Source organism: Phragmites australis, chromosome 3 (assembly GCF_958298935.1).
Source record: "Phragmites australis chromosome 3, lpPhrAust1.1, whole genome shotgun sequence".
Classification (NCBI taxonomy): Eukaryota; Viridiplantae; Streptophyta; class Magnoliopsida; order Poales; family Poaceae; genus Phragmites; species Phragmites australis.
In genome coordinates this window covers 10,095,760-10,122,184 of record NC_084923.1, presented here as the reverse complement: position 1 = coordinate 10,122,184, position 26,425 = coordinate 10,095,760, and the positions used below count along the sequence as shown (strand labels likewise).

Genomic DNA, 26,425 nt, shown 5'->3' with positions numbered 1-26,425 from the left:
TCTCATCATATTTTTCCCACAGGGTTTTTGGAGGAGCTATTCATTAACTAATATACAGATGACAAATCGATCAAGAGGGAGTGTTGCATATTGATCCCTTCGTTGTTTCACCGCCCATGGTGGTTGTGGTCATGCCTCCCCAACAGGCACCCCTACATCATGTATATATACAAGTGTATATCAGTGAAGTAAATCAATGGAACTCATTACAATCTACATTGTCTAATGTTCATCCAAGTTCTAACAAACGTGAATGTTTGCAGTAGGGGCTCCAGCCGTATTGCTAAAACGGTCAAAGCCACCATATTTCTCACCAAGTAGAGGGCATCCCGTTTTTGCCGATCCTAAGCCTCGCCAATCATTCTTTCACCACCAATCCCTGAGAAGAAGATGAACCATTCTAGATAGGCCTGAATGACGAGCCAACTCGTCTCGGCTCGGTCCAGCTCATTTAGATATCGAGCTGGCTCGGCTCATTAACATAACGAGCAAAAATGCCAGCTCACATCAGCTCGTTAAAAGCTCCAGCTAGGTCGTTTGGCTCACGAGCCAGTTAATGATAATCCACTCATGCTTATTTCTCTATAATAGACTTACCATTCTGCAAGTCAAACGTCTCAGTACATAGACATACATCATATGTCCATACTCATACATGTATGAGTGTTCAGAATTTGATTCATACAGAACTAATTGCATCAAACTATAAGTTCTGATCCATGACAGTAAGGCGTCTAGCAACTGCAGCTTCAGTTTGAACTTAGTTAGATGTTGGTGTTGCTACAGCTTCTGACAAACTAGTAGCTAGGGTCACAATTTTCTACAGCCATGCGCATCTCAAATTAGTACAGCAATTGCACTAGATCTAGCAGGACTAGCATGAGAGGACGGACAAAAAGGGTTAAAGGGTACGTCAAGATGGAGGATGACGTGGTCTGGCTGTCGGAGGACTATCGATAACGTGAACAGAGGTTCGCGATGATGCCGAGCAGCTGAGGTGGATGGGGATCTGGGTGGTCGACGGCACGGATGTCGTGGATGGGGGACTAAGGACTGCTATGGACAGAGGATAGTGTTGCTGATTCACCGCTCACCGAGTCACCGGCAGCTGGCGGCTCGGCGCCTAGGCCTCACAGCCCTCACACCCATGCCTTGAGCGGTCGAGCCCTCATCCCTTGAGCACTTGTTGCGGCAACTGCGGGAGAATAGAAATAGGATATTGTGTTATGGTTTCTAGAAGTGGGTGGTATATATTTGGTTATGCAAATGGGCTATTGTGTTGCACAATGTTATATGGGCTGCATCCTGGCTTGTTTGGCTTATGTGCTATCTCGTTATCTAAACGAGTTAAAACTTTAGCTCCGGCTCGTTACATTTTGAAACAAGTCAAATGAAGTTAAGCTAGCTCGTGAGCTTAGAGCTTTTAATCCAGCCCTACTTCTAGCTTAGCCGTGGAAACGTGGCAAACCCAGTCAAAAACCACTTCCACGCAGGCAAAACAACTGAGGAAAACTAGATTGGATGTTAAGTGGTCCAGTTCAAATGGGACGAAAATTGCATGGAGATAAGTGGACAGAGTGGATAGTTTGACGGTGCCAAACACGGCATATTTTCAAGGGCAGACTCCTTGCATTCTTATCTCACATCGGTCCTTTTTGAGAGACATAGATGGTGATTTATGAGGAATAAACCAATTGATTTTTATGGCCCGACTTCTTGCATTCTTCTCTTTGATCGGCCCTATTTCAGCATAGTTGGTGATTATCAGGAATAAACCAATGCATTTTTTGTGAGCGGACTTTTCTTGCTTTCTGCCCTTTTATCTGTCCTATTTGCGAGGCACCAGTGGCGATTTGTCGGGAATAAACAAGGCCTCCGGACGAAGGAAGGTAAACTAGATTTAGCTTTGAAGGAATCAATCTACCCTCCGCCCATGCACGGCAATCATATGTGAATACGTGGTACCATCCTAAAGCTGAAACGTGCTCACATGCATGTTCATCTGTACCAAATCCTTGCTTTAACTTCGAGGTTAGTGTGTGTGCATGGCTTTAACATGCTAACGCCCTCCGTCCATTTTTTACTTGTCTTAAATGGCTGCAGCTGCAGCCAAACCCTCTTAAGTTTTGATCACTCATCTAAAAGATTTTATTAGTTTAATATACACGCTAATATTCTAATTTTAATATTCTACGATTTTTATTGGAGAATACCGTATTGACGTCCTGGATGAAAAGTCCTGGCAAAAAAAGAACCGACATAGTATTAGCCTAGTACTACCGCAGAACTGCTATGTACCATGATAGCTTGGGGACAAACGGTACAAGTGTGGTGCACCGTGCACATCTTTGTTGCTCCGGATTTGATGGGTGATTGGTGAAACATGCATGTGCATGTACAGGGAGCAGCTAGGCCATAGGTCTGCTACCTTTACGATCTGGACGCATGCCAGTGGTCACGTCCCGGGCCAAAGAATTTTTACGTGCGACAGAGAAAGGAAGGCCAAGACCAGAACGCCAGATCCGATCGGAGCGCACCTATGGGTCCATTGCCTATCGCGGCGTCCACCAACCTGTTCTCCTCCCAGGGTTAAAAAACCGTCGGTAACCGTTCAAAAATTACGGTTACCGATCTTTTCGGTCTAATCCGATTTTAAAAACCGAACGGTAACCGAAATTCGAATTCAAAAAATTCGAAAAATAAAAAAATGTTAAAAAAAATTAAAAAAACTAGACACAATTCTAAGACCTTCTGTGAAAAAAAAAATTCAAAAATAATATCGTTTGCATCATATTCTATAGGGAGAAAGTTTGAAAAAAATGAAAAAAAAAATTGGAGCGTGCGGCTCAATTATTAACTCACGTTAAGGAAAAGTGTAACCTGCAAACACATATTTTTTCTGGTATAAAACGTATTTTAAGAGAATCTTTAAACTGATTTCACTTTATTTAGAGTTTTATTAAATTCTCTATGATTTTTACAAAGTTCACAAGCATAAAGTAAATATGTTAAGAAACATCATTGTAATTAACTTTTTCATGTCTACTATTATTTTTTCTACGTAAATCATAATATAAATAAGCTAATGAAAGTGGTTTCACTAATTTTTGAGATGTGATGGGTCAGTTATGAATTAATCTAGTCGCAACACATTTACACAATCTTGCATGTTACAATAACTAATTCATGAGTTCTTATATTTTTAAAAGATATAGGATCATGTAAGAAGACTAAAAAAATTAGTTTCATGATTTTTGGATTAGCAAAGAGTAAACTATGCATTTACCTTGGTTTAACAAATAAAATTTCTCATAGAAAATTTTGAACATTTTTATGAGTATAAATACTTTTATCATGTAGATCATGTTACAAGGAAGCCAACAAAATTTGTTTCACTTGATTTGAAGCTCAGATGAAATAGTTATTGATTTTACAAGATTGAACCCTTTTTTAGGTTTTTTGTTGAACTGCGCTGAAATTCGATAAAACCGCTCGATAAATCGAGAAAACCGAGCGGTTACCGACCCAAACCGCTCGGTAACTGACCAAATCAAAAATGCGAGAAAATCGCTCGGTAACCGACCCAAACCGCTCGGTTACCGAGAGGGCAAAAACACGATTTTTTTCGCAAAAATTTAAAATTTGCTGAATGAATTTTCACCGATTTTTTTTGAATTTTTGACCAGTAATCACGGTTACCGCAGTTTTTTTGTTACCGCCGGAGGTCGGTAACCGATCTCCGGTCGGTAACGTGAACTCTGCTCCTCCCTCGCAGTCTCACTCCCTGGCTCACTGCTATCTTACGGCTGTCGGTCTATGCAAACTGCATTCGATCCGTGCGTTCAAAGCGAGCACTCCTGTCTCACCCAACCAACTTTAACCACTTTGCCACTTTGGTGAGCAGGGAGCAGCTACGGATCAGGAAAAAAACACCTCTTAAGGGCACTCGGCACACGAATTGAGCCTGCTCCACAATTAGATCTTGCAGTCATAAGTTAGAAGCACCCGAAAAATCTGAATGATATACTCCTGATTAAGTTATAAACACCAATAATAACCTTTTGGTTCTCCTTATGCAACTGAAAATTATCAACATGGCAACACGTAATTTCCAATGTCATGATTGTCTTTTTTTTAAAGTTAGGCATCATGATCATACAATTATCAACTAGAGAGATGTTACCATCCCATCCCGAAGATCCAATATTGATTCATAGACAATCATTAAAAATGAATGTGGAACCGTTATTTTCGCTACTAAGTTACATGCACCAATCGGTTTACCGAAAGTTTCAGCTATGTGAATTATCAGTGGGGTCGTAATTGTCGCGCTTAATAGTTGTGTTAACTGGTATCAAACTCATGCCCTCTTGGCTCTGATATGTCTCATACAATAACTAATTAACTTCGAATCTTAAATTATTGAAGAAAAGATAGGCACTTCCATATTTTTTTCATTTAATCGTATTGACTTTTTGCGGAAGTGACATTAAATCCTATTTTTCAAGCTCTAGGTCAAATATTAGTAATTATATATCAATAATAATCGGTACAGGTATCCTAAACCCTAGAACAATTATTCTGACCCAAAATCATTAGAGAAAAGCTTCAGATTTATTGAATCTGATATTCGGTTTTATTTTATTGCTCTTCGTGACACCTATTTAGTAAACACTAAATCAAACTGATGTTGGTAAATTTTTTGTCAATGTTCAGCAATTTACTTATTCAAGTTCAGTAACTTGGGATGCTCGGAATAACTATTCTATACTCCGTTATGATATATAGTATTTTAATATAGTTTTTATATACTCGATCTCGATAGTTTTAAACATATTAATGCTAAGCCTTATCAAACAATAACATGATCAAGATTTAGAGAATTTAACAGCACGGATCCTGAAACATCAAACAAAAAAGAATCAGTGGGGCAACCCACTTTATAATTAAATTTGCAAAGTGATTTCCATGGCTGACCGCCAACAGTCGGGTAAGGGAAGAATGTATATACCGCAGTATTGAATACAACGTTGAATATTATTTCCTTTTCCCGTTGCTCAAGAGTACATTGATAATTGGTTAAAGAAATGTTCTCAGGTACACGGTTAAACAAATGCGACGAGAGAGAGGAAGAGAGAGAAGACAGCCGGGTTGGTTTTAGAGTTTGAGCTGACGGCGGACGTGCTCGCCTCTCCTCCGGCTCTCCCTCTCCTTGTTCCACCGCATTAGGCATTACCGGTATTTTTGGCCGCGGCAGGAGAGAGATAGCGTAGAGAGAGTGGGAACCAGAGCTCCCGACCATTCCTCTCTACTAACGGGCGGGCTTCGTCTGTTCCGTCCATTGACCGCCGGTCGCCTCCCGGCCAGATCCCTCTCCTGCAAGGTTTCTTTGCGGTATGTTCGGTTCTCTGCGATTTCCCTTCGGAATGTGTTGGTGCGGTGATGGTGTTCTGATTTGTGTTTGCGTTGGTGGATCTGGGCGTTGCGCAGAAGGTCGGAGAAGATGATGGGCGGGTTCGTCTCCAGGGTCCTCCTGTAAGCGCTCTCTTCCTCTGAATCTTGAAATGTGTTCTTGGCAGATTGACGTTTTGAGTTGGAGACTTATCTGAGGCTGCGTGTTCGGATTTTGATTTGGTTTTCTTGAAATGAGGATTTGTGGGTGGCCATTCGGAGGGTTCAGTCTTTTTCTTGGTTTATTTCATCCTTAATATACCATTTATTTTTTAAGAAAAATGGGGAGGTGCGTTTCTTCTTGTCGATTTGTCCACCTTCAATTTCGCCGCGAAACCGGCTGAGAGCACGCAATGCATTCAAAAGTATTTTATTGTTCTCGAGGAGCATGGGCGCAAGTTTTCAATGCATTGCACAACGGTCAAAGGTTCTGTTCGTTTATTCCTGGGCCGGTTGGTTCTTTTTTAATGTTATTATCTTATTACCGTATTTTTCTTGAAATGCTAAGGATCGGAGAATGCTACTTATGAGTTTACACTGTTTGTAGGCTCTGGTTTGAACAAATATAGCAAAATTATGCTTCTTGTCTCTTTGACGTGCTTTGTCAGGAGCTGTCTTAGATTTGATCCTGTCCTTTTTTGTGTGGTGAATTCTCCTCCTCTTTGGTGTAGGTGTATGGGTAAATTGTAGTCTCTCGAAGGATATTATGATACTAAATCCGTGCATCTTTAAAATGGTCAATTGCTTATTTTTGTGGTTTATTGTGGAATAAAGGGGATAATAAAATTATTTTTTACTGAAATGTAAAAGAAATATTTGATAAGAAAGAACTAGCATTTTCTTTATGTTGCTCGTAAGAAATAAAGCTAACATTTCATTTACGTTCTGGTGTTTGATATGCCATTTGCCTGTAGGTTGGTCTTTGGCTATGCCTATCCTGCCTATGAATGCTACAAGACTGTTGAACTGAACAAACCGGAGATTGAGCAGCTCATATTTTGGTGTCAGTATTGGTAAGGTGGTTCAATAAATTATGTGATCACAACATTGGCTTCCATGAGCCATCTGCCAAATTTAATTATGTTTCCTCTGTCTAGGATTTTAGTTGCCCTGTTGACGGTTTTGGAGAGATTTGGAGATTTTACAATATCATGGTGAGACTGCTTAAGGTCGCATTTTTCTTCACTTCTTTGATTTGATGAGTCTCTGACATTGTGTGCACTCATGTTGAAGGCTTCCATTTTACTCGGAAGCAAAGCTGATGTTTTTTATATACTTGTGGTACCCTAAGACAAAGGTACTCAATTTATCCTTTGCACCTTCTATCTTGCAGGTTTTCTGTACATAGTACTGATATATGTTCCATCGCAGGGAACTACGTATATTTATGGAACTTTCTTTAAGCCATATATTTCACAGCATGAGAATGAAATCGACCGTAATCTGCTTGAGTTGAGAGCTCGAGCCTCCGATACGGTTGTCCTTTATTTCCAGAAGGCTGCTTCCGTAGGACAGAATACTTTCTTTGATGTTTTGAAATATGTTGCAACCCAGTCACAATCTCAGAAATCAAGGCAGCGCCCTCATCAGGTGCGGATCAAATGCACTATTATGCTTTTTTCGGTCAAATTTGTCCATTGAGTCAATTGATGTTTTCCCACCCTAAGGAAGTTGGACGTCATAATGTTTACACGGATACTAGAGCTCTTTTTTCTGTTCTTCTCTGATGCAATTTTGACCATGCTGTTAGACTAGTTTGTGTACCCCTTAATGAATTACGTGGATGCCAGTTCTCGAAAGAAAAACAGAGACTAGTTTGTTAGCTACGTTGTTGCAAGATGCATTCACTGCTACTGCCAAATGATATTGTTCAAGTTCTCATATGCAGACTTAGTCATTATCTGTAGTTACTTTTCTTGAGAAATAGACAATATTATAATTCCTTTGTACCATATGATAAAAACTCTGCTCCAATACGTTGGTTACCATTTGACATATGAATGTGTACTGAACAACAGTTATCTGCATCCGATATGTTCAGAACATATCATAAGCTATGATAGCATGTGAGCATCCCTTGAGCCATAGTATGAACCTGTTGAGTGTCCTTTTGAGCCTGTCTTGTTCAAGCATTTTTATCATTTGTGTCATGAAGTTTTTTATGTAATTTTGGTATCTTGAGCCTTCCAAATACAAACCCTAAGTTGAGCTGCCAAGGGACTTGATTCACAGGAGATCACAAGCGCCATTATTCCTAAACACATAAATGATAACTGTTACTGAATACCTGCTAAATAAGTAGGTAGATAATGCACTTATTTTTGTCTTTTTTATTTTACTTGCTAACTAGGTAGGTACATAATGCAAACTGTTCGGCGGTAGCTACCAGCACCATGCCCGCTGTTTATGTGAACTCGAGCGAGATTACATAGGCCTATCTTATTTCAGTACTGAGGAGTAGTAGTCCACTTTTTTTCCCCTTTAGAGACAGGTAATACTACTCCAATCCTGGATACTTGGGAGAAACATAGGCTCATATGCTCAGGCTAAATTCAGAAAATTGTTCCATCTAGGCATTCCTTCTGTATTATTTACATAGCGATACACAAGAAAGAAGGTCATATTGATTGCATGGTGCTACTAGAAGAATTTGTTTTTGGTGTATCCTGGAGGCCTGTTAGTTTAAGCCAAGTCATGAAAATGTGTGCTCTGCTTTATCTGATATCATAGTGTTACCATATTACACACGTTGAAACCATGCTTTGATTTCCTTCAGGAACCACAGCAACCACAACAGCAGCAACCACAGTTTCAGCAGCAGCAGCAACAACAACAAACACAAAAACAAGCACCACCTGTTATGCGCAGAGCAGCATCTATCGCTGCTCGGCAAGCAGCAATGGCACAGCAATCTCAGGAGATCAAAACCGTTCCATCTTCCCCCAAGATCAAGCGTCAAGCATCAGCAAAAGCTGGTTCAGTGGCATCCACAAAGTCCGCTACAGTTACATCCGCAGCAAAACCTGATGAGAGCACAAAGAAAAGTGAGGTGAAACCTGCTGTCGAGCAGGTGCAAACTCCAGCCACAAATGCTGAATCACCTAAATCTGAGCCTAGCGCTCCACCACTCCCTGAAGCCGAAGGAGTGGACAAGATGGCCGTTGATGAGGTCAATGACACAGCAGAGGGCACAGAAGAGCTTGATCCTGCAGTAGAAGTGGAGGAGACACTGATGGAGGAGACACCGATGGAGGAGACAATCCGTGTGACATGCGCCAAGCTAAGGAGGCGCACTGCCGCTGAGGATCCTGCTGGAAATTAGCTGCAAGTCATTCTTTTTCTTGGACATTGTGATGATCCTTTTTGAGTTTTAGTTTGTCCTGTTGTTTGGTGGAGTGGAGAGAAGTGTTGTTCTACTTGGTTATTCTGTTCCAGAATTATCTTCATTTCTGTGCTTTTTTGGTGGGTTTTCTTGTTCTTTAAGTTGTAAATAACACTTTCCTTTGGCATGTGTATATAGAGATTGGTGGCATGGGCAATGAATGTCTGTATCTTGCAACATTAGGCATTTCAATCCGGTCGTTCCCTGAGTACCATTTCTGCTATTTCATTTTGCATAGTTTGCATCTGCTGAGGCAAACAGGAGCAGATGCTTTTCTACTATCTGTGCTCATTTGATTCCCTGTTATATATTGCAGCCCATTTCGCAGAAATATTGGTGAATCGCAAATCTACTTCTGTCTTGAGTTGATTTTTCCTTAGTAGTATACCTGTAGATGGCTTCCTGTTGGAAGTGGCTATTCAGGATATTCTCTCCTTTCTCTCTTTTTCCTTTCCTGTTGAACATCATACAGTAATTGATTGCGCATATGGAGAACAGGAATGGCTGAAACCGGCGCGGTGCCATACTATTTCTTGGTTCTTTGTGTCGGTGTGGCTCAGTGCTCCTAGGCAGTACCACACATGAAAGGAACAAAAAGTGCGCGACACCAACCACACTTCGGATGCTTCTGGAGCAAGCGAAAATGAGCCAGAGACAAACGAACCCACGCCAATTAGGTTGAGCAGATTTGTAGTTTTCTGAACCTAAGTGGCGTTAGGATCCTCCATGTGTACACTCCAGAGTGCTGACACGCCGTGTTAGTTACATCACCTGTGGAAATATTGGTGAGAAATAGGATATCTTTAGCAGCACGCTTCGCTATCTTTTGAATCCAACAAGGGTCGATGGAGTGGTTTGCATTTTTCACTAGTCATCTATTATATTATTATTTGAGAGGAAAAAGAATTACTATATTCGCTCTCAAAATCATAAAATTACCACGTTAATTGAAAAAAGAAATATCTAGACCACTCGTTTTTATAAACATCTAACGGTCTAAATTAAATAAAAGACCCACATCAAATACGATTAATAAATAACTAAATTTAGAAACCAAAAAATCAAAATCAAATGTGATTAATAAATACATAAATTCGGAATTAAAAATTATAAAAAAAATTAGATGTTCGATTTTCATACGGTTTGGAAAGCAAAATATCTAAAGAGTCCAAAAAAAATAAAATTAATAATAATTAAAATTGGGGTTGGAATAGAAAAAATAAGGATCCATATCAAATATAGTCTTATAAAAAAATTAAATTATTATAAAAATCAAATACCTAAATAAAGAGTCCATGTAAAATACAATTCATCAATAGACAAAATTCATAATAAAAAATAAAAAAATTCAAAATTCTTACTAAGATAATAAATAAAAAGCATTGGGTAGCTCAAAGTCATCACATCAAGCAAAAAGTAGGCAAGGCACAGCACGCAGGCAAAGTCAAACGTATTTGGTTAGACTGCCTACACCCAATACGCGATTTTGATAATTGATCAAAATGTATACAAATTGAACCAATGTGTATACAATTCAGTACAAATTTGAAACATAAATAATTTTCTTTTCTACTAACATAATTTTTATTTCTTCTTCTAATTTTATGCGTTTTGTAACTAGATGACACTAACATCATAAAAAACTAAAGTGACTGATTTTTAATTAAAAATTATCATGACAAAATATTGCAGTTAGAAACAAATATCTAAATAAAGAGTCTAAATAAAATAAAAATAATAATAATTGAAATAAGGGTTATAATAGAAAAAAGAAATATTCGTATCAATATAGTATTAGAAAGAGTCAAATTATTAGTAAAATTAAATACCTATATAAAAAAGTCCACATAAAATATAATTAATTAAAGGTTATCTTGATCAAATATTTCGGTTAAACTAGCCACGCTATTAATTTGGATCAACTTGCCTGTTGAAATAAAAGCATATGTAATCAGATACCGGTACTTCAGTTTCATGGGCAAAAAACGTGAAGCCACTCAGCCGCTCAACCATGTTCATACTAATTCACAGCTGCCGCGCATAGTAGATTCGTGAGGAAAGGCTACACATACCTCAACCAAACTTGTACATCTCCAACCCTTTTTTTTTTTTTGCGAGGAAAAAGTAGTGGGGGAGCAATAAAATGCATGCCAAGCGACGACTAGGTTCCTTTCGTTCCTTGTTTAGCCCGGCTTGTCGCTTGTCAAACCTTCGTTATCCCATCAAAGAAAACTCAACTCCTGCAGCTGTGCGAGGACGCTCTCCGGCATCCACCCAGCCGAGCCAATCATCGCGACGCGACGCGACGCGCACCGACCATGATGCGTGCCTTCTCCCACAGGAGAAGCAAATGAAAACACCAACGCTAGCTAGCCTTCACACCTTACTTCAGTTAGCCTTACTGCTTTCATCATGTACACCCCTGCTTACCCATCGTCGTCGTCACGATCGCACGATCCGTCATGCGAGCGTGCGGATCGCAACGTTCGGGACTAGCTCGGCCGCTGCCCACCAGCGCGGAACATGTGGGCGCCGTCCCAGGCGTGTCCCTCGCCGGCACGTTATCCAGCCGCCAACACCCCCCGGCCCAGCCAACCTTTCCCGCCCGGCTCCCTTTGCCTCCCCTGCTTTTCTTCTCCTCACGCACAGAACCAAACGCGGAACAAGACGCAAGCGACCGGCAGCGCGAGCTCGACCCTGCTGCTGCTACAGCTGCGCCCGAGCGCGTTGATTAGTGGAACGAAAAGGCGGGCAGGGGGTAGTGGCTGGGTATGGAGAGGTGTGTTGTAAAATATGCGATAGACTGAGTATGGGTATAATTCTATATATATAAATAAAGTAGCAGAATAGCATATATAGATTAAACATGATCTAGAAAGACAGTAACAGCAATACATAAGCACATTTATCATTCATCATGTTTGAATCAGCAAATGAGCAATAGGTAACAAGAAGACATTCCATAACAGTTAGCCTCGAACACAAAGATCCTACTTCCTAACTGTTTCACGAAAAGTATCATAAAGTAAGCATATTACTAAGTTCTCAACTAGTTTTAGAACTGAACAAAACACTCTAGAACTAAAGCATCTTAGACAGTGCCGCTGAGCCAACAGAGAATACAAATTCTGAACCGACAAAGCATAATGCTACAGAGATACATACAGAACTGCCCAACAAAGTGTAAAACAAGTACTGACAGAGCTTAGAAGATATAAGAGATGCTAACCAAGTATCAAAATTGATATTCATACTTTGAGCAAGCATCAGCAACTATCCAAGGTTCAAAAATTGACAACCCTCAAGAGAAACAACCCAACTGGATTTACTCAGTGCACATACACATGTCAAGTGAACATCAGTTGATCTTTAGGGCTGTCAAAACCAATTAAAAAAAACTAGAGAGTGAACAGGCCGAAACTATTGTACTTAGGATAATATGCCCAATCTCAGATCATGTGTTCATCATCGAGCATCATATCACACACAACCATACTGCTTAGATCAGAGGAAGGGGAAAGATACTCACAGAGTAACCTGCTGGAAACCATTGATGATCGAGGCTAGGCACAGCTCACAAGCCGCTATCCCAAAAAACCTAGCACATGCTATTGCCGACGCCGTGAAGGTCTGAAGGAGATGGAAGATACACAGCCAAACCGCACTGCGTTCGGCACGTGCAGGCAAACCTGAGCGTCACAGCTTCGACTCCCAACACCACCACCTCTCATCGGCGATGCACACTACCGAGCAAGAAGAACTCGGTATCAATCAAGCGCTAGAGAAGAGATTGCCAAAACCAGAGAGAAAAATGTCACTCTTCCTTTTTCCCTTCTGCCAACCGAGAGGAGGAGGGCGGATAGAAAAATAGGAGAAGCTCACCTCGAGCACACACGCAAAGGATGGCCGCCCTAACCGAATTCGGCTTGGGCTCCCCAATTCTCACGTAGCTCCAAGGTCTCTCCATCGTCCAAATCGAAACCGACGGCCAACAAAGAGCCCGGCTAGATCACGGATTAGCAACGAGTCCGGAGGATCCAGGCAACACATAACCGCCACCGCGGCTCTTGTGTCACCTAACTGAAGGACCAATGAGTCCCCAAAATCCTCCACCGCCAACCCTAGAGCAGCACCAGCACAAAGGAAGGGCAGCTCATGGGCCTGAGCCGGTTTTAGTATGGGCCAAAAAGAGAAAACCTATTCCGATGGACCAAAAGAGAATTCTTCAACATTAAAATTTCATCTAAGTGACAACAAGGAGTAGCTGGTGGACAGCATGTTCCGGCAGGCCAGCGGGGAGAAGGTGGTGGTGGACGGGTCGGAGATACGGGAGATGGTGGAGGACAGGGAGGCGTTCGGCATGCTCGTGGACAGCATGTTCTGGCAGCTCGATGCAGACGGGGACGGGAGGCTATCCGTGCGGGAGCTGCGCCCCGCCGTGGAAGACATCGGCGCCGCGCTCGGGCTGCCCGCGCATGGGTCATCTCCCAACGCCGATCATATCTACTCCGAGGTATGGCGTGTTCAATTTTTTAAGCGTACAACAGCTGCATGCCACTAGGCACAGGTTTTTGCAAATCATGCATGTGTGTTTACTTCCTGTGACCAAGCTGTGGTGGCTGAGAAGTGAGATCATTGGCTTGAAGCATCATGCCACTCCTTATGATCAATGATACACAATAATGGACAATTATAGGACCGAATTGAACTCAATTGTGCTGGTTAATGGTTCTGTTCTTACTTCCTGATTTCTAAAGGTTTAACATATACTCCTTACTTCGGGATTAATGAATCACAGCCTCACAGGCATGTGTGTTTTTTAACAATCAGTATCCATTTGCACACAGTTGCAGTCTTGATTAAATCGGCACTACGTATCTATATGTAGGATGCCACTCTAGGCGATGCCACTTCTCCAATTGAAATTGAATATATCCGTGCAAATTCCTAGTGTATTTATTTGATTATTTATGACAGCTCGAGTTGTCGAATCTAGAATTACATGCCGCCTGGAAATAATTACATGCATTATCGAAATCATATTTATCACATGGCAGTGACTGTAGCATAGGGCATAGGACAACAAAACGAGGACAGGAAACTGTGGCCCATGTGTTTATCAGATGATGATAATACAGTAGTAGTTCAGATCTTTTTGGCTATCTAATCTGCACCACCAAAATCGTTAGCCTATCAATAAGTGAACATAAGTGTCAACTGTTAAACACTCAAATCGAGAGCTGAGTGATAACTCAGTTGTTAGAGCCTTCAGTTTAAAAGCCGCCTGCCTGGCTCGAACCCAGGTGGTGTTCGCATGTTAGTGTGGCCGAGTTTTTTTAAAACGGTCGAATCAACCAAGGAATGTTAATCCTGATTTCGCCATCAACGAAAGACATATTTCAAACGCAACGTAGGATGCGGTTTTGCCCACAGCCCACAGGTTCATGCCAAGATGTCGTCGATCCTAGTGCATCCCATTGGAGCAGAACCTGAAACGTCACAATCCAAACCTTCAACGTCTCATCTTGAACCATTGACAGTAAATGGGAGCAGCCTATGCATCTTTCGACTGGAACTCCAAGCGTATCACTCAGGTTCCGTGCTAGCAAGTCAGCGTCTTTGTCTTTGACACAGCTGATGCTTGAAATAATTCTCTGGAAGCATCTGCTGCCGACCATTGGCTACAGAGAAGAGAAAACTAAAAGTTCAGAATTGCAGGCTCAATTGTTTTCTTTGCTCAAAGACCAGTGTCGATCTCTGACACATTGCACAACCTGACTGACGTGCAGGTCATGAGCGAGTTGACTCATGGGACGTCCCAAGGTGAGGTGAGCAAGGCCGAGTTGCAGGAGGCCCTGTCCGACATACTCCTCGGCATGGCAGCCGGGCTCAAGAGGGACCCCATCGTCATCCTGTGCATCGACGGCGAGGACCTGAGGGACTTCGTTGACAGCGGCAGATACGAACCGGAAGTTGCTGCTATTTTTTCACGGGTAGGTGCTCGAGATGCGTCTCTGCGTCAGTGCTTGTTGACCGCTCTTCAGCAGCTCACCGTTGACCTTGGAATGCCACCGGCTTCAGATACCTGGGTAAGAAAACACTTCCATACCGTACTTCACTTAAAAAATTTGTTCAGTTGTCCAAATGGAAATGTTTACAGATAAAGATATCTGTACGAGTGACATTAACAGGTTGTAGACAACATGGTAGAGCCGGCATTACAGCAGTTTCCTTCAGATCAGCTTGAGCAGCCGGCCTCACAGGACGGCTTCTTCGAGCAGCTCAAGAAATTGCTGGGCGACATCGCTGAACGGCTCCAGGAGCAGCCTGTGATCGTCGCACACACCGAGAACACCTACGACGGGAGTGGCGTCAAGAGGCTGCTGGCCAACAAATTCTCTCTCTCTCTCTCTCTCTCTCTCTCTCTCTCTCTCTCTCTCTCTCTCTCTCTCTCTCTCCCCTTTTATTCATATTTGTGTTTTCAGACGGTTTATTGGCCAATCTAGCTGTTGGATTCTGTTTGGAGAGATGTACCATCAGACTCGCACTTGATAAGATGGCCCATGCAGCAAACCTGCCACATTACACGGAGCTGTTACTAACATTTCCAATTGGCACATCATTCTTGCATTCATTGCTGCAACATATCTCAGCTTTAACTTAGATTTTGATGCTTTTAACCATCAAATAGGTGGATGCCGTGGTGAAAGAGGAGATCAAGAAGGCGAATGCCGATGATGGAAAGGCGGTAGACGAAGCGGGGTTCAAGAAGTTGATGACAGAGATCCCAGGGGCCGTGATGTTGCAACTGAACGTCGCTCCCATTTTCGTCTCGACCAACACCGTGGTGCATGAACCGTTGTCCGTTTCATCCACACTGTTGTCTTCGCAGCCGGTGACATCATGAAATGGTACATATGATAGGCAATATACAGGGAACACAGTGTCTCCATGTGAAAGTATGCCGCATACTAACTCCGTTCTTTTTTATTTATTATTTAGGATATCGATACGACCTTTAACAAACACATTTAATCATTACTCTTGACAACTATTTTTAATAAAAGTTAATAAAAATTAGATAATATTAAAATATTTTTCATAGCAAATTCACTACTATTATTTTCATATGTCAATCCTAATAGTTTTATATATATTAGTGGTTAAAATTTAACTGCAAGTATTTTAGTATGGCATCCATTTGAGAACAAAGGCAGTACAATACTAACTTGGTTGGTTGCATTCTGACGAGCTGCAAAGATGCACGTTGTCAGGTTTGTCAGCCTGATTAATGTATAAGTTTGGAATAAGGCGTTCAAGCCAGACACATTCATCAATGGGAAATGCAACTATTTTGCAATTCCCATTGGTTGGGGATGGATAGTTCAGAGAATGATGTTACTATCTACGGAAAGAGTCAGATGTTAGCTTTAAACTCAGACTTATCCGCTATTACCCGCGCTTGGAATAGTTTAACGTTGTAAAATGTTAGTGCTGCCTGTTTGACGAAGTCGACATTAGGCATGTAAGAGGAGAAAAAATTGCAACTACTACGTAAAATCTAAGTGAAACGGCAACAAAAAAGTTTGCAACATTTTCCGTTCATTCTGAATCTGAGAAGCCACTGACATACTAGTTTCAACAAAACTTGGTTATCGATACCACTTGGCTTCAGTAGTTCTGCTCCAGATGCCCATTTCCATCACTGGGTGGAAGCAATTTTTTCGTCATTTCCTAAGGTTATCCTGATGTAGCAATATGTCTGAAGAACACGTCCTAACTAGAGGCCTTTTGCCTTTTGGTCTTCATCTTAGGAGCTACGAAGTCGTCATCATCGTCTTCTGTGTCACTGCTTGCCTTCCTCTTCTTTTGTGACGTTTTTCCAGCATTGTTCGCAGCTGAGCAGGTCTTCTTCGCAGATGATGGTGGTGTCTTCTTGGCTGGAGAAGCAGGCTTTCTCTTGGCAGTGATTATTTTGACCGGTGACTTCACCTTCTGGCCCTGTTTCTTCTCAAAAACTTTTCTAGCCACATCCAACGGGAGCAACCCCCATTCCATCAACCTATGCCGATCCAATGAGTTATTGAAGATATTAGTTTACTTCAATAACATCAAATCAGGTGCATGATTGAAATTTTGGCACTGAACAGGAATGAATTAACACAAGCTACAGAGAAACCAGCAAGATCCGCACAAGCGTTCTAATTCTGGTTTGATAGCTCACACCTGACTGGTTAATACATAATACTAACTTCTGGCGGGTTAAGGCTGCATGCAGTATAGTTGGAAGTTTGGAACACTATGACCTATGCTGAGGGAATGATTCAGTCAGGAAATAACTAGAAACTAGATGAAAAGCAGACAGAGCAACTACAAAAACCCTCGGCTGTTGCCAGCATAAGTCTTTAACAACTGACAGTAAATCATGCTAGAGAACTATAATTTGGAAACTGAAGCTCGCAGGTTTTGAAATTCAAACCAGGCTGAGGCCACGGTCCCAGTTACCATCTTTAGCAAGCAGCCATTCAGTTGTGGCAGGAGGTATGAGCTTGAGCTTCGATATTTAACACCATGCATGCATTGGAACTCACCTTGGGGTGGTAGTTAAAACTTAAATTGTTCCAGTTCTTTCAAATATCAACCTTTCACATCTTGTATATGTTATACATAAATATGAATCTAACCGCAATCAAACATAATACTTCATTTTAATTCAATTCTAAAAGACGAACACAAAAAAAAAATTGAAAATGCACACCATAAGGGATGGTTCCCTCGTAATAATATAGGATAATCTGTTTTGAGAGAATGACATTCAGATTGGTCAATCTTTTGCATGAAGCAGTTTTAAATATTTGATGTTTAAAGTTCCACAACCACTGCATCCCAAGGGTATAAGGATGTGTAAAATACTAAAATGCTAGCTACATAAGAGGGTTAACACAAAGACTGTAGTAAGTAGTAACAAGTTACAAATATCAAGCAAAAAAATTGCATGTATTCTCCATGAATTCTTGTTTACAGTCATAGATTAAGGGATTGGCTGGTGTAATACCACATATTACCATGATTATCTTGCCAATGTGTGGCTTGACAAACTTTTTGTGGTGGAGGAAATGATCGCCATGTTATGCACATAACTAACTTCTAACATGATTTCTTGGGCATCAGATTGGTCAGCAGAGAACCCAAACAAAATATGGGCTAGAAGGCTACGGGTACATCTAGTTGACTTGTGCCTAAATCTTTACAAGCTTATATGATGCAGTTTCTCACCAGGTTGCAGCCATGTCACTAGTGGGCACCTGCTCATAGAGCGATTCATAAAATATCCTCAATGAATCCCTCTGCAGCAAAAGGATAATTAATTGTTTCACATAAAAATAGCAGATTGGAAAAGGTTAGAATGGCCATACTTCTGCAGGAGGATCATGTTTCTGCCCTGGCAATTCATACACCTTCCTCTCTTTCTTCGCCTTCTCCTTATCTTCCTTTTTAGACATCTTTTCATCTCCCTTAGTACTTCCTCCCTTCTTCCTTTTCTTTTCCTCCTCCACCAATTCAAGAAACTATCTTAGCTGACAAACAACAACAAAATACAAATCAAGGAAATGGCATACCTTGATATCAAGGTCCAAATCTTCATCTTTTATTTTCTTAACCTTGGAGATCTTGGCGGCAGCTGCACTTTTCTTCTGCACCGTTGGCTGAAAGGTCCACACTTGTTAATACAAAAAGAGGATCAAGAAAAATAGAGCAGGAACAAAAGGACATGAATAATTGCAACCTTGAAATCATCATCAGAGTCGTTTTCTTCATTCTTAACTTTAGAAGCCTTGGCATTGCTGCTCGCAGTGCTTCTCTGCTTCTCATTTCCCTACAAAACACGGCAATGTTAAGTTATAGAAGACATAAGAAATATTAAGACAGATCAGTGAGCCAAACATCTCAGTGGCAGGTACATTTCACTATGACAACGAAACACAATCCATAAAACAAAATAAAAAATCACAATTCGCGACAACATTCAATACCCCTCAACTTGAACCAAATCTCAAAACTTTCCACTGGAATACCCCAGTCCAAACAGGGCCCAAGTTATCCCAGTTGAAAACATCGCCCTGGAGCAAACCCAACCCTAGGAAAAGCTTGGCCTGTGCGTTTACGAATCCTCAATGTTCACAAAAGAAGGCATGCCCAAACCAACCTAACAAACAAATTATCCACAAAATAATCAAGCGAATCTGCAAATATCGCATGTTGCCCATATTGCCCCGCAAACAGACGAAACAAAATAATCAAGCGAATCTGCAAATATCGCATGTTGCCCATATTGCCCCGCAAACAGACGAAACATATCCTGAAAGATCTAAATAAACAAAGGCGAGCTAACCTTCTTTGCCCGAGGATGCGAGAACAGCAGCTTGTCGAGCTCGTCGTCCTCTTCCTCCTCCTTGACCTTAGAGGCACTCGCGTTGCCCGATTTCTTGCCCCTAGAAAGAGCGAGTGGAACGTTGTCCATTTCGTCGTCGTCTTCTTCCTCCTTGAGGGGCTTACGTGGCTCTGCGGAATTGGTGGCGGCGGCGTCTTCTCCGGCCATTGCTCGCTCGCTGCGGCGCGGCGAGGGTTTCGGCTTCTCTCGGGTGCTATCGGAGGGGGACGAGAGACCAGAGGGCTGAGTGCGAGCGAGACAAGACTACTGGGAAATTTTGGGTTGTGCTGGATAGGAAACAGAATAGGAAGCAAAGTGGGCCTGGATGGCCGAACCGCATCTTCATTGGGCCAAAATAAGCATTGGGTCGATATAAAGAAGACTGGCTAAATGTGGAGTAAATTCGGCCCAATTAATCATCTTTGGGTCAAATGGACTTTTTTTCTAAATTCGGCCCAATTAATCATCTTTGGGTCAAATGGACTTTTTTTCTAAATATTGCCTTCCTGGGCCGTGGGCCGGCAGCAAACGAAGTTTATGATTTCCTTCTCTGTTTTTTTCTTTTACTTCTCTACAATATAAAATATGGGTTGTTTCACATGTCATAATTTTTTACTCTCATCTCATCCAATAAAAATTCATAAAATTTAAATAATTTATCAATTGTTATCATCCGTCCTCAGCCTCTTTGCCTCGTTACCAACTACGTATATAGAACATGTTTTACTAATATAAATAAAGAAAGAAAATTAGATGAAAAATTAATGGATAATCTTCTCTTTTTAAGATTTCATTTGAAATCAAACTACGACATCGCTTCCGATATATTTATTAAACGGCGCTCCTATGGCTCTTTTTTCTTTGCGAGGAATTTTTGTGAAGTAGCTCACGGACCTCATGTCCCTCAATAGATGTAGCTTTTGACTGCGAAATTCCCATCCAGAAGAATTATCGACCACGATTGGAAGAAGCTCCAATACCAGTCGGTAGGAGCAGTTTCGGCTTTCGAGTCTTTTTAGCAAGACACTTTTGGCAACGAAGGCTATGTAGGTACACAGTTGCAAAATGTCCGGCGTTGTATCTCGATAAAGCAGCTCTTAAAGACGGCACTAGATTTGAGCTCGCCGGCAGAAGGGAGCGGAGCTGACCCCCTAGATTTGTAGCTTGTACAATAGTCTCAATAAAGTAAGTTACAGTTCTCAGTTTGCCCGTATGAGTGTCTTCCTCCTCGGGCTCCTTGTTGGTGTGGCTGCAGCGACGGATGACGCCATCTCTAGTGGCGGCGACTCTGGTGATCACCTTGTAGCGGGTAAGGTGAGCTCCAGTCCCCTTCTCCCTCCCCTTTACCCGTCGGATTTCTTGTTTCTTTTGCCTGGCGGGGTTGTTTAGGGCGACGCTCCGTCGGTCCCATCGTCCTCCGGACCGGGGGCATCCGTGGTGGCACTGGCATTCACCAGACCACCACCATGGAGGCTTCAAGCAGAGGCTCCATCAGGCCAGTGTTCATTTGTCCGATCGCTATTGGCGGCACCTGCTAGTTGCAACTCCGTGTTCAACCAGATCTTGCAAGAATGGAGTTCAATCCCCTTTGGAGGAGACAACACATCCCTGTGTTTTTTTTGTCGAAAATTGATGACTTATGGTGCTGCTATCCAATTCCCAAATCTTACCATGGTAATGTCGACGGTAGAGCTTCGATTTCAACATTGCTATGAATGCAAGGTTCATCAAAGCGTTGAGTTCATGAGAGTCAGTACACACGTAGTGGTGGCAATGCCTCTGCCTGTGTTCGGGTTGATCACAATTGATTCTTGCGATCAGGTTTGTCAATCCCTAGATTTGACGACGGCAGGTATGTGGCCACGAGCTTGAGCCCGGTGAAGGAAAATTGGTATCTACGACTCAATGCATTTAATCCTCGAGTGTCCAGGCTGGTTAGGCAACAGTGGGGAGTGTCGGTTGTCCTATCGGAGGGCGAGCAAGAGGACCATCTACGATGTTTTCGTCGCGGCCTTTTGACACCTTCTAGCATCAAGGTCCAGCACCCCCGATGGTAGCATCGGCTGTGTGAACTCCTCTTCAGACTCAGTCGTCTTAGATGGTTATGTTTTCATCATGTTCTTATACGCCGGATTGCTTTTAGGCGGTTATAAAATCCTGTTGTTTTATATTTTATAGATGTGCAGCTACTTTGGTGTTTGTCGGGACTTCCTCCAATTGTGCTGTATTTGGCTGTGTTGTTTAATATATAAATCCATTGTTTATATAAAAAAAAAGCAGCTCTTTTTTCTTTGCGAGGAATTTCTGTGAAGTAGCTGACGGACCTCATGTTCCCCAATAGATAAATTCCCGTCCGGAAGAATTATCGACAACGATTTGGGGGAGCTCCAATATCAGTCGGCAGGAGCAGTTTGGGCTTTAGAGTTTAGGCACCTAGCCCGTACCAGTAGTTTGGCCCGACACTTTTGGCAACGAAGGCTATGCAGTACAGCTGCAGAATATCCGGCGTTACAGTGCCACTTTTGGCAACTAAGCCATGAGCCTGAATACTACCTGATCACGATTTGCGATTCAATTATTGGGCAGCGGGCTACTACTTTGTCTACTTGACTGGACACGAAAGCTCCGGTCAGGTAACTATCCGACGGCACGTCCTACTAATCTGGAATTCAAATCCAAACTCATCAGGAATCACTTCATCCTTACTTAGTAACCGTAGGGCATCCAAAGTTCCAAACCCAAACCGACCAGGGATCCAGAGAATTATGGCCCAGCTTGGTAGTTGCTTCAAGGGGTCAAGAAAGCATATCGGCGGCTTAAAAAAAAAAAGCATACCCAGAAAGAAGGAAATGTACGGGACGCTGCTCGGCTGCTCCTGTCGACCTCCACGCCTACGCCACCCCCACCCGTGGCACACCGACCCCTCGATTACTCTAATCCAGTCTGCTTCCGTCGCCGATAAGACGTCCAGCGGAAGTGAATCCTAGCTCAATCATACACGCGGAGTTTTATGTAAAGGGTGTGTAAAGGAGTTAGTCTACTCAGTAGGATTATATTTATTAAAAAATAAGTATTTTTTTGTCTTATCTGTTTGGATAAATTAAGTTTTTATTTGGTTGATTAAATCTGAGGCTGTATGGATGTATGTAAAAGTTGATATAATGATTGATTACTCATATAAAAATGAGTTTATGGTAGTGACAAATAGACTGTCATTATGAACGGATGCAGATGGATCAGACAGAAATAGTAAATACGGACATCAAATATATTTCTCACTAAAATTATAGGTATCACTTCCGTTCTCTTTTACTTGTCACTTAAGACATCGACACAATTTCTAACTAGCATGTTTGATCATTATTTTGATAACTAGCTATCGGTAAAAGTTGATAAAAATTAGATGATGTTAGTATTTTTCGTGATAAATTTACTATTATCATTTTTATATGTTAAATCTTAATAGTTTTGTGTATATTAATGATTAAAGTTTTTAAAATTTAATTACACGTATTTAAAATGATATCTATTTAAAAATAAAAACAATGTTTATCAAATAATACTAAGATAAATTTGAACAACCAAGCACCGTTTGTGCTTCGATAATCAGAACGCCCAGTACTCGGGCATCCTCTGCTCCCAGGATCTCTGCGTACCTACAGGTCAGCACGAGACTTTTTCGTTACACGCACCTATCTCCGCGCGCGCTTCCACTACAAGTTAGTGGTTACACTTGCCTTTCCCCTACTTCCCAGGCGCAATCACACCACCGCTTCTCTCTTCTCGCTCTCGCTCGCTTTCCCCTACTTCCCAGGCAAGCATCGAAACCAACCAAGTAAAGAAGCTATCGTTCCGGGGCTCGGCGGGGTCTTTCCATGGCGTACTACGGCGACCGGCGAGCGGAGTCGTCGATCCTGGAGGCGTTCACGCTGTCGCCGCTGCCGTACCCGGTGATCCTGATCCTGCTCATGGTGACGCTCCTGCTGGGCGTCTCGTGGTTCTTCACCTACGAGGACTTCATTGAGGAGGCCGCGGAGCAGTTCAGCTGGGCGCTGCTGGCCGTGCCCATCGCGCTCGTGCTCCTCATCCGCTGGATCTCCTCCGTCGACTCCTTCGAGGGCTACTTCGGCTTCTACCCCAGTGAGCGCCGGTGGAGGGGATACGAAGGCGCCCCCGCCGAGGGTAGCTCCCCCTGGGGCGTTGCCATGGTCGTCGTGCTCCTGCTCGTGCTCGCCAGCTTCCACTCCACCTTCCAGGACATGTGGAAGCCCTGAATCCTGATACGTAATTCGGTCTGTACGCCTGTGCTCAGTTTCATGCATGTCTTGATTGATCAATCATATATTCTCATGCATGTATGCGTTTGTACTGGTTCATCGGTCCATGTACAGATATTACGGCTCGATTTCTGCAACTGCCGACTATATAGTTTGGGGGTGTTAGTAGCTGCCTGTATGACTGGTTTTGGTTTTGTTAATCAATATCTGCTTCGGTTTCTGTTTTGTACTTTCCTTTGAAGATTCTGTTGGTTCGGTTTCTGTCCTGGATGGAATTGACTGGAATCATCTCACACTTTCTTCTCTCTTTTACCTAACTTAATGTTATTTAATTACGTGGACGGCAACTGTAGTAGACTGGTAGATTCTTTACTTACAAGGGGTTCTTAAGTAGTAAGGATAGGCCCATCCTCCCCGCGTCGTTCCTGTGGGGCGGCTCGAACGAACTCCTAAACCCCATGCCGTCATCCTTCCCCTTCTTCTCGTCTCGTCATCGTCTGAGCATGTCGTTGGAAGCCCGAGGGGCTGTGAGGACAGTGACGGCAGACCATATTTCCCTCAGTGGCGCCCCTCCCACTAGATCGAGGCGACGACCGGTGGTTGGTCGGATCCACGTGGGGTCGACCAGATCCGATCAGATTCGGCGTTGTCGACGCCGACCGGGCTGTGGCCGGGTGAGGTTGGAGTGCCCCAGTGGGGGATCTGCTAGGCAACGACCGAAAGGCGCGGTATTGGTGGCGGTGGCGGCCATGCGCGCCTTGCATGCCGAGGTAGAGATGTCGGCTCCTCAGCCCCATGTCCGGGCGGGCATGGCATGGAGACCGCGCAGGCCCACGAGTGCAATGATGGTGGCTGAGGCCACGCGTGGTGGCCTAAGCGGCGACAGCGAAGGCGTTTCAGCCATAGGTGCGCGGTGACAGCAGCAGCGAAGCGCGTGTGTGGCGTCAGCGTTGGTGGTGGCCGCATGTGATCGGGGGTGGTGGCCATGGGTGACGAGCCACTAGTGGTAGGCCGCGGATCTTCGTGGTAGGGGGGGTGGGAAGGTGAGAAATCAAGATAAAATATGTCTTGATTTATATGTGATGAGTGATTGACAAGATTTGAATTTATATATGATGAGTGATTTATATGTGAATTTTTTGGTTTTAGTATTTTGATTATTGACTAACTGGAGTTGGAGTTGCTTGTTTCATGGTGTGCAGATGATGTATGCAACTTGGCTGTCGACGGTGGGTGATTGGGACTAAGCGGATGCTTAGTAACGAACGATTAAGGAGGCAGGACGAAGTCAAAGATAATTCTAGTTGTACATGTGGATGTCAAGCAAAATATAAAATAAAGGATGAAGACAGCGTGTTGACAAAGTCAAGCGAAAGGGATACCGATGCAAGTGACAAGACAGCCCGAGGGATCGAGAGCGGAAGAGACTTGTTGGTGGTCAGGATCGCAAGACGGAGTAGACGTGTCGATATCAGAGCACTTGCTTAAGGTCTAAGCAAGTGATGAGTCACGCTTTGAGAAGTGTGGAGAGGGTTTTACAGTTGGGCCTCAAAACCGTGGGAGGATTGAAGGAGTATGTAGCATCATCGCGAAGCTTGCGTCGAGGTGAAGCTAAGTCATGAAGGCGTCGCGGCTGTTCGATGGACGGGGTAAGAAATTGATCAAAATATCTTTGGTGGTAGGTAGGAGTGTACTATAAAAGAGATATTTTGGTAACAAGTTACGAAATTTAGGGGTCAAGTTTTCTATGCCTATAAATAGAGGAGTAGGGCTATGGGAGAGTTTGAACCTGCCACTTGAGCCTCTTTTGTTATCCATTTGAGAGCCTAGTGCTAAAGTTTTAGGTGAGAGGAAGATGAGTGCTTAGCCTATGTAATAGATGAGAGTTTTTAACACAAAATCCTTACAATCCGTCTAAAATAGGGCTGATCTCTTTGAGTAATAAAGTTATGTTTTTGCATATACTTGAATTCTCCTCCTTATAGTCCCTCCCTATTGGTTCCTTTGCAATTTTACAAGTTTTTTTTTTTGGTTATGATTTTCTTGTTGATTTTCATTTTTATCTTTGAGCTGTAATTTTTCAACCTTAGAAAGTTGTTTTTTTATTGCTAGAGGCATAAACTTTCACATACTCAAGATTTAAGAGGGTCTTGAATTCCTTTATCTCTAGATCATCAACTTAGAGAGTTGCTTCTTTTAGTGATTGTCTTTATGCCTTGTTTTTCGTTCAAATTTCAAACTTCTATGCTCAAAGGCATATAGAATAATCTTGAATAGAGCCTATAGTTCATATTCCATCTGTGGGGTCATGTTGTCTTAGAACTTTCTTTCTTGCTTTGTTTTTCTAAAGTTTATGCTTCCATTTGTGCATTTTTTAGGGGCGTTGGATGAACAAGGAGTAAGTTATTTATTTCGCAAGAAATTTGTAAAGCACATATTCACCTCCCTCTAGTAACTGTTCTCGGTCCTACAATTGGTATCAGAGCCAATTTGATCCCTTGTTGACCTTAACTGGCTTTGTGATCCTTAAGCGATAATAGAGAGAAGTGAAAAAAATCTGTTCTTTGATGGTCAAGTTTTTTCGTACTGGAAGGTGCGCATGGAGGCTTATCTCTTAAACCAAGGAAGTGCAATATAGGAGATTGTGGACTCTAACTATGTGATTCCTGTTGCTTGTTCTTCTCCGACCTAGATTGAACAATATGAGACCAACAAGCAATATATTGTTTAGTAGTCTAAGTCGTAATGAGTTTAAAATAGTTCAGCACCTCCATACTGCTCACGAGATCTGCTCCACTCTTAGTGTCTTTCATGATGGCACTAACCAGATCAAAGCCAGGTGCTAGGGCACGTACAACCAAGAATACCGGATGTTCGTACAGA

General features: G+C 42.5%; 3 protein-coding genes and 1 pseudogene across 6 annotated transcripts; 3 read left to right on the top strand and 1 right to left on the bottom strand.

Annotated features, from left to right (window-relative positions):
• Positions 1-5,107: 5,107 nt before the first annotated feature.
• Positions 5,108-9,050, top strand: LOC133912053 (putative HVA22-like protein g). Its single transcript, XM_062354602.1, has 7 exons — positions 5,108-5,394; positions 5,491-5,535; positions 6,366-6,464; positions 6,549-6,605; positions 6,685-6,748; positions 6,823-7,041; positions 8,228-9,050. The coding sequence occupies exons 2-7, from the start codon at positions 5,504-5,506 to the stop codon at positions 8,771-8,773; spliced, it is 1,017 nt and encodes a 338-aa protein (XP_062210586.1). The 5' UTR covers positions 5,108-5,394; positions 5,491-5,503; the 3' UTR covers positions 8,774-9,050.
• Positions 9,051-13,109: 4,059 nt separating this feature from the next.
• LOC133910485 (uncharacterized) lies at positions 13,110-15,740 on the top strand (annotated as a pseudogene).
• Positions 15,741-16,366: 626 nt separating this feature from the next.
• Positions 16,367-19,533, bottom strand: LOC133912052 (uncharacterized). 3 transcript variants are annotated; one of them, XM_062354599.1, is made up of 6 exons: positions 19,227-19,533; positions 18,621-18,710; positions 18,454-18,540; positions 18,250-18,384; positions 18,110-18,180; positions 16,367-16,895 (listed from the first exon to the last, which is right to left on the bottom strand). In XM_062354599.1, the coding sequence occupies exons 1-6, from the start codon at positions 19,431-19,433 to the stop codon at positions 16,610-16,612; spliced, it is 876 nt and encodes a 291-aa protein (XP_062210583.1). In that variant the 5' UTR covers positions 19,434-19,533; the 3' UTR covers positions 16,367-16,609. The 3 variants fall into 3 exon arrangements, with proteins under 3 accessions (XP_062210583.1, XP_062210584.1, XP_062210585.1); XM_062354600.1 differs by having other exon boundaries at positions 18,250-18,381; XM_062354601.1 differs by having other exon boundaries at positions 18,250-18,375.
• A 3,443-nt stretch (positions 19,534-22,976) lies between these two features.
• LOC133912051 (uncharacterized) lies at positions 22,977-25,504 on the top strand. Of its 2 annotated transcripts, none has more exons than XM_062354598.1 (2): positions 22,977-23,549; positions 24,745-25,504. In XM_062354598.1, the coding sequence occupies exon 1, from the start codon at positions 23,141-23,143 to the stop codon at positions 23,537-23,539; it is 399 nt and encodes a 132-aa protein (XP_062210582.1). In that variant the 5' UTR covers positions 22,977-23,140; the 3' UTR covers positions 23,540-23,549; positions 24,745-25,504. The 2 variants fall into 2 exon arrangements, with proteins under 2 accessions (XP_062210582.1, XP_062210581.1); XM_062354597.1 differs by having other exon boundaries at positions 22,977-23,557.
• The last annotated feature ends 921 nt before the right edge of the window (positions 25,505-26,425 follow it).

Bases quoted from the DNA above. Each gene is read 5' to 3' on its own strand.
- LOC133912053 (XM_062354602.1), top strand. From the start codon at position 5,504: ATGATGGGCGGGTTCGTCTCCAGGGTCCTCCT. The intron at 6,749-6,822 runs GTACTCAATTTA...GTTCCATCGCAG, and splicing joins TGTGGTACCCTAAGACAAAG to GGAACTACGTATATTTATGG. The intron at 7,042-8,227 runs GTGCGGATCAAA...GATTTCCTTCAG, and splicing joins CAAGGCAGCGCCCTCATCAG to GAACCACAGCAACCACAACA.
- LOC133912052 (XM_062354599.1), bottom strand. From the start codon at position 19,433: ATGGCCGGAGAAGACGCCGCCGCCACCAATTCCGCAGAGCCACGTAAG. The intron at 18,711-19,226 runs GTTAGCTCGCCT...CGTGTTTTGTAG, and splicing joins CGCATCCTCGGGCAAAGAAG to GGAAATGAGAAGCAGAGAAG. The intron at 18,541-18,620 runs GTTGCAATTATT...TGGACCTTTCAG, and splicing joins ACTCTGATGATGATTTCAAG to CCAACGGTGCAGAAGAAAAG.
- LOC133912051 (XM_062354598.1), top strand. From the start codon at position 23,141: ATGGCGTACTACGGCGACCGGCGAGCGGAGTCGTCGATCCTGGAGGCG.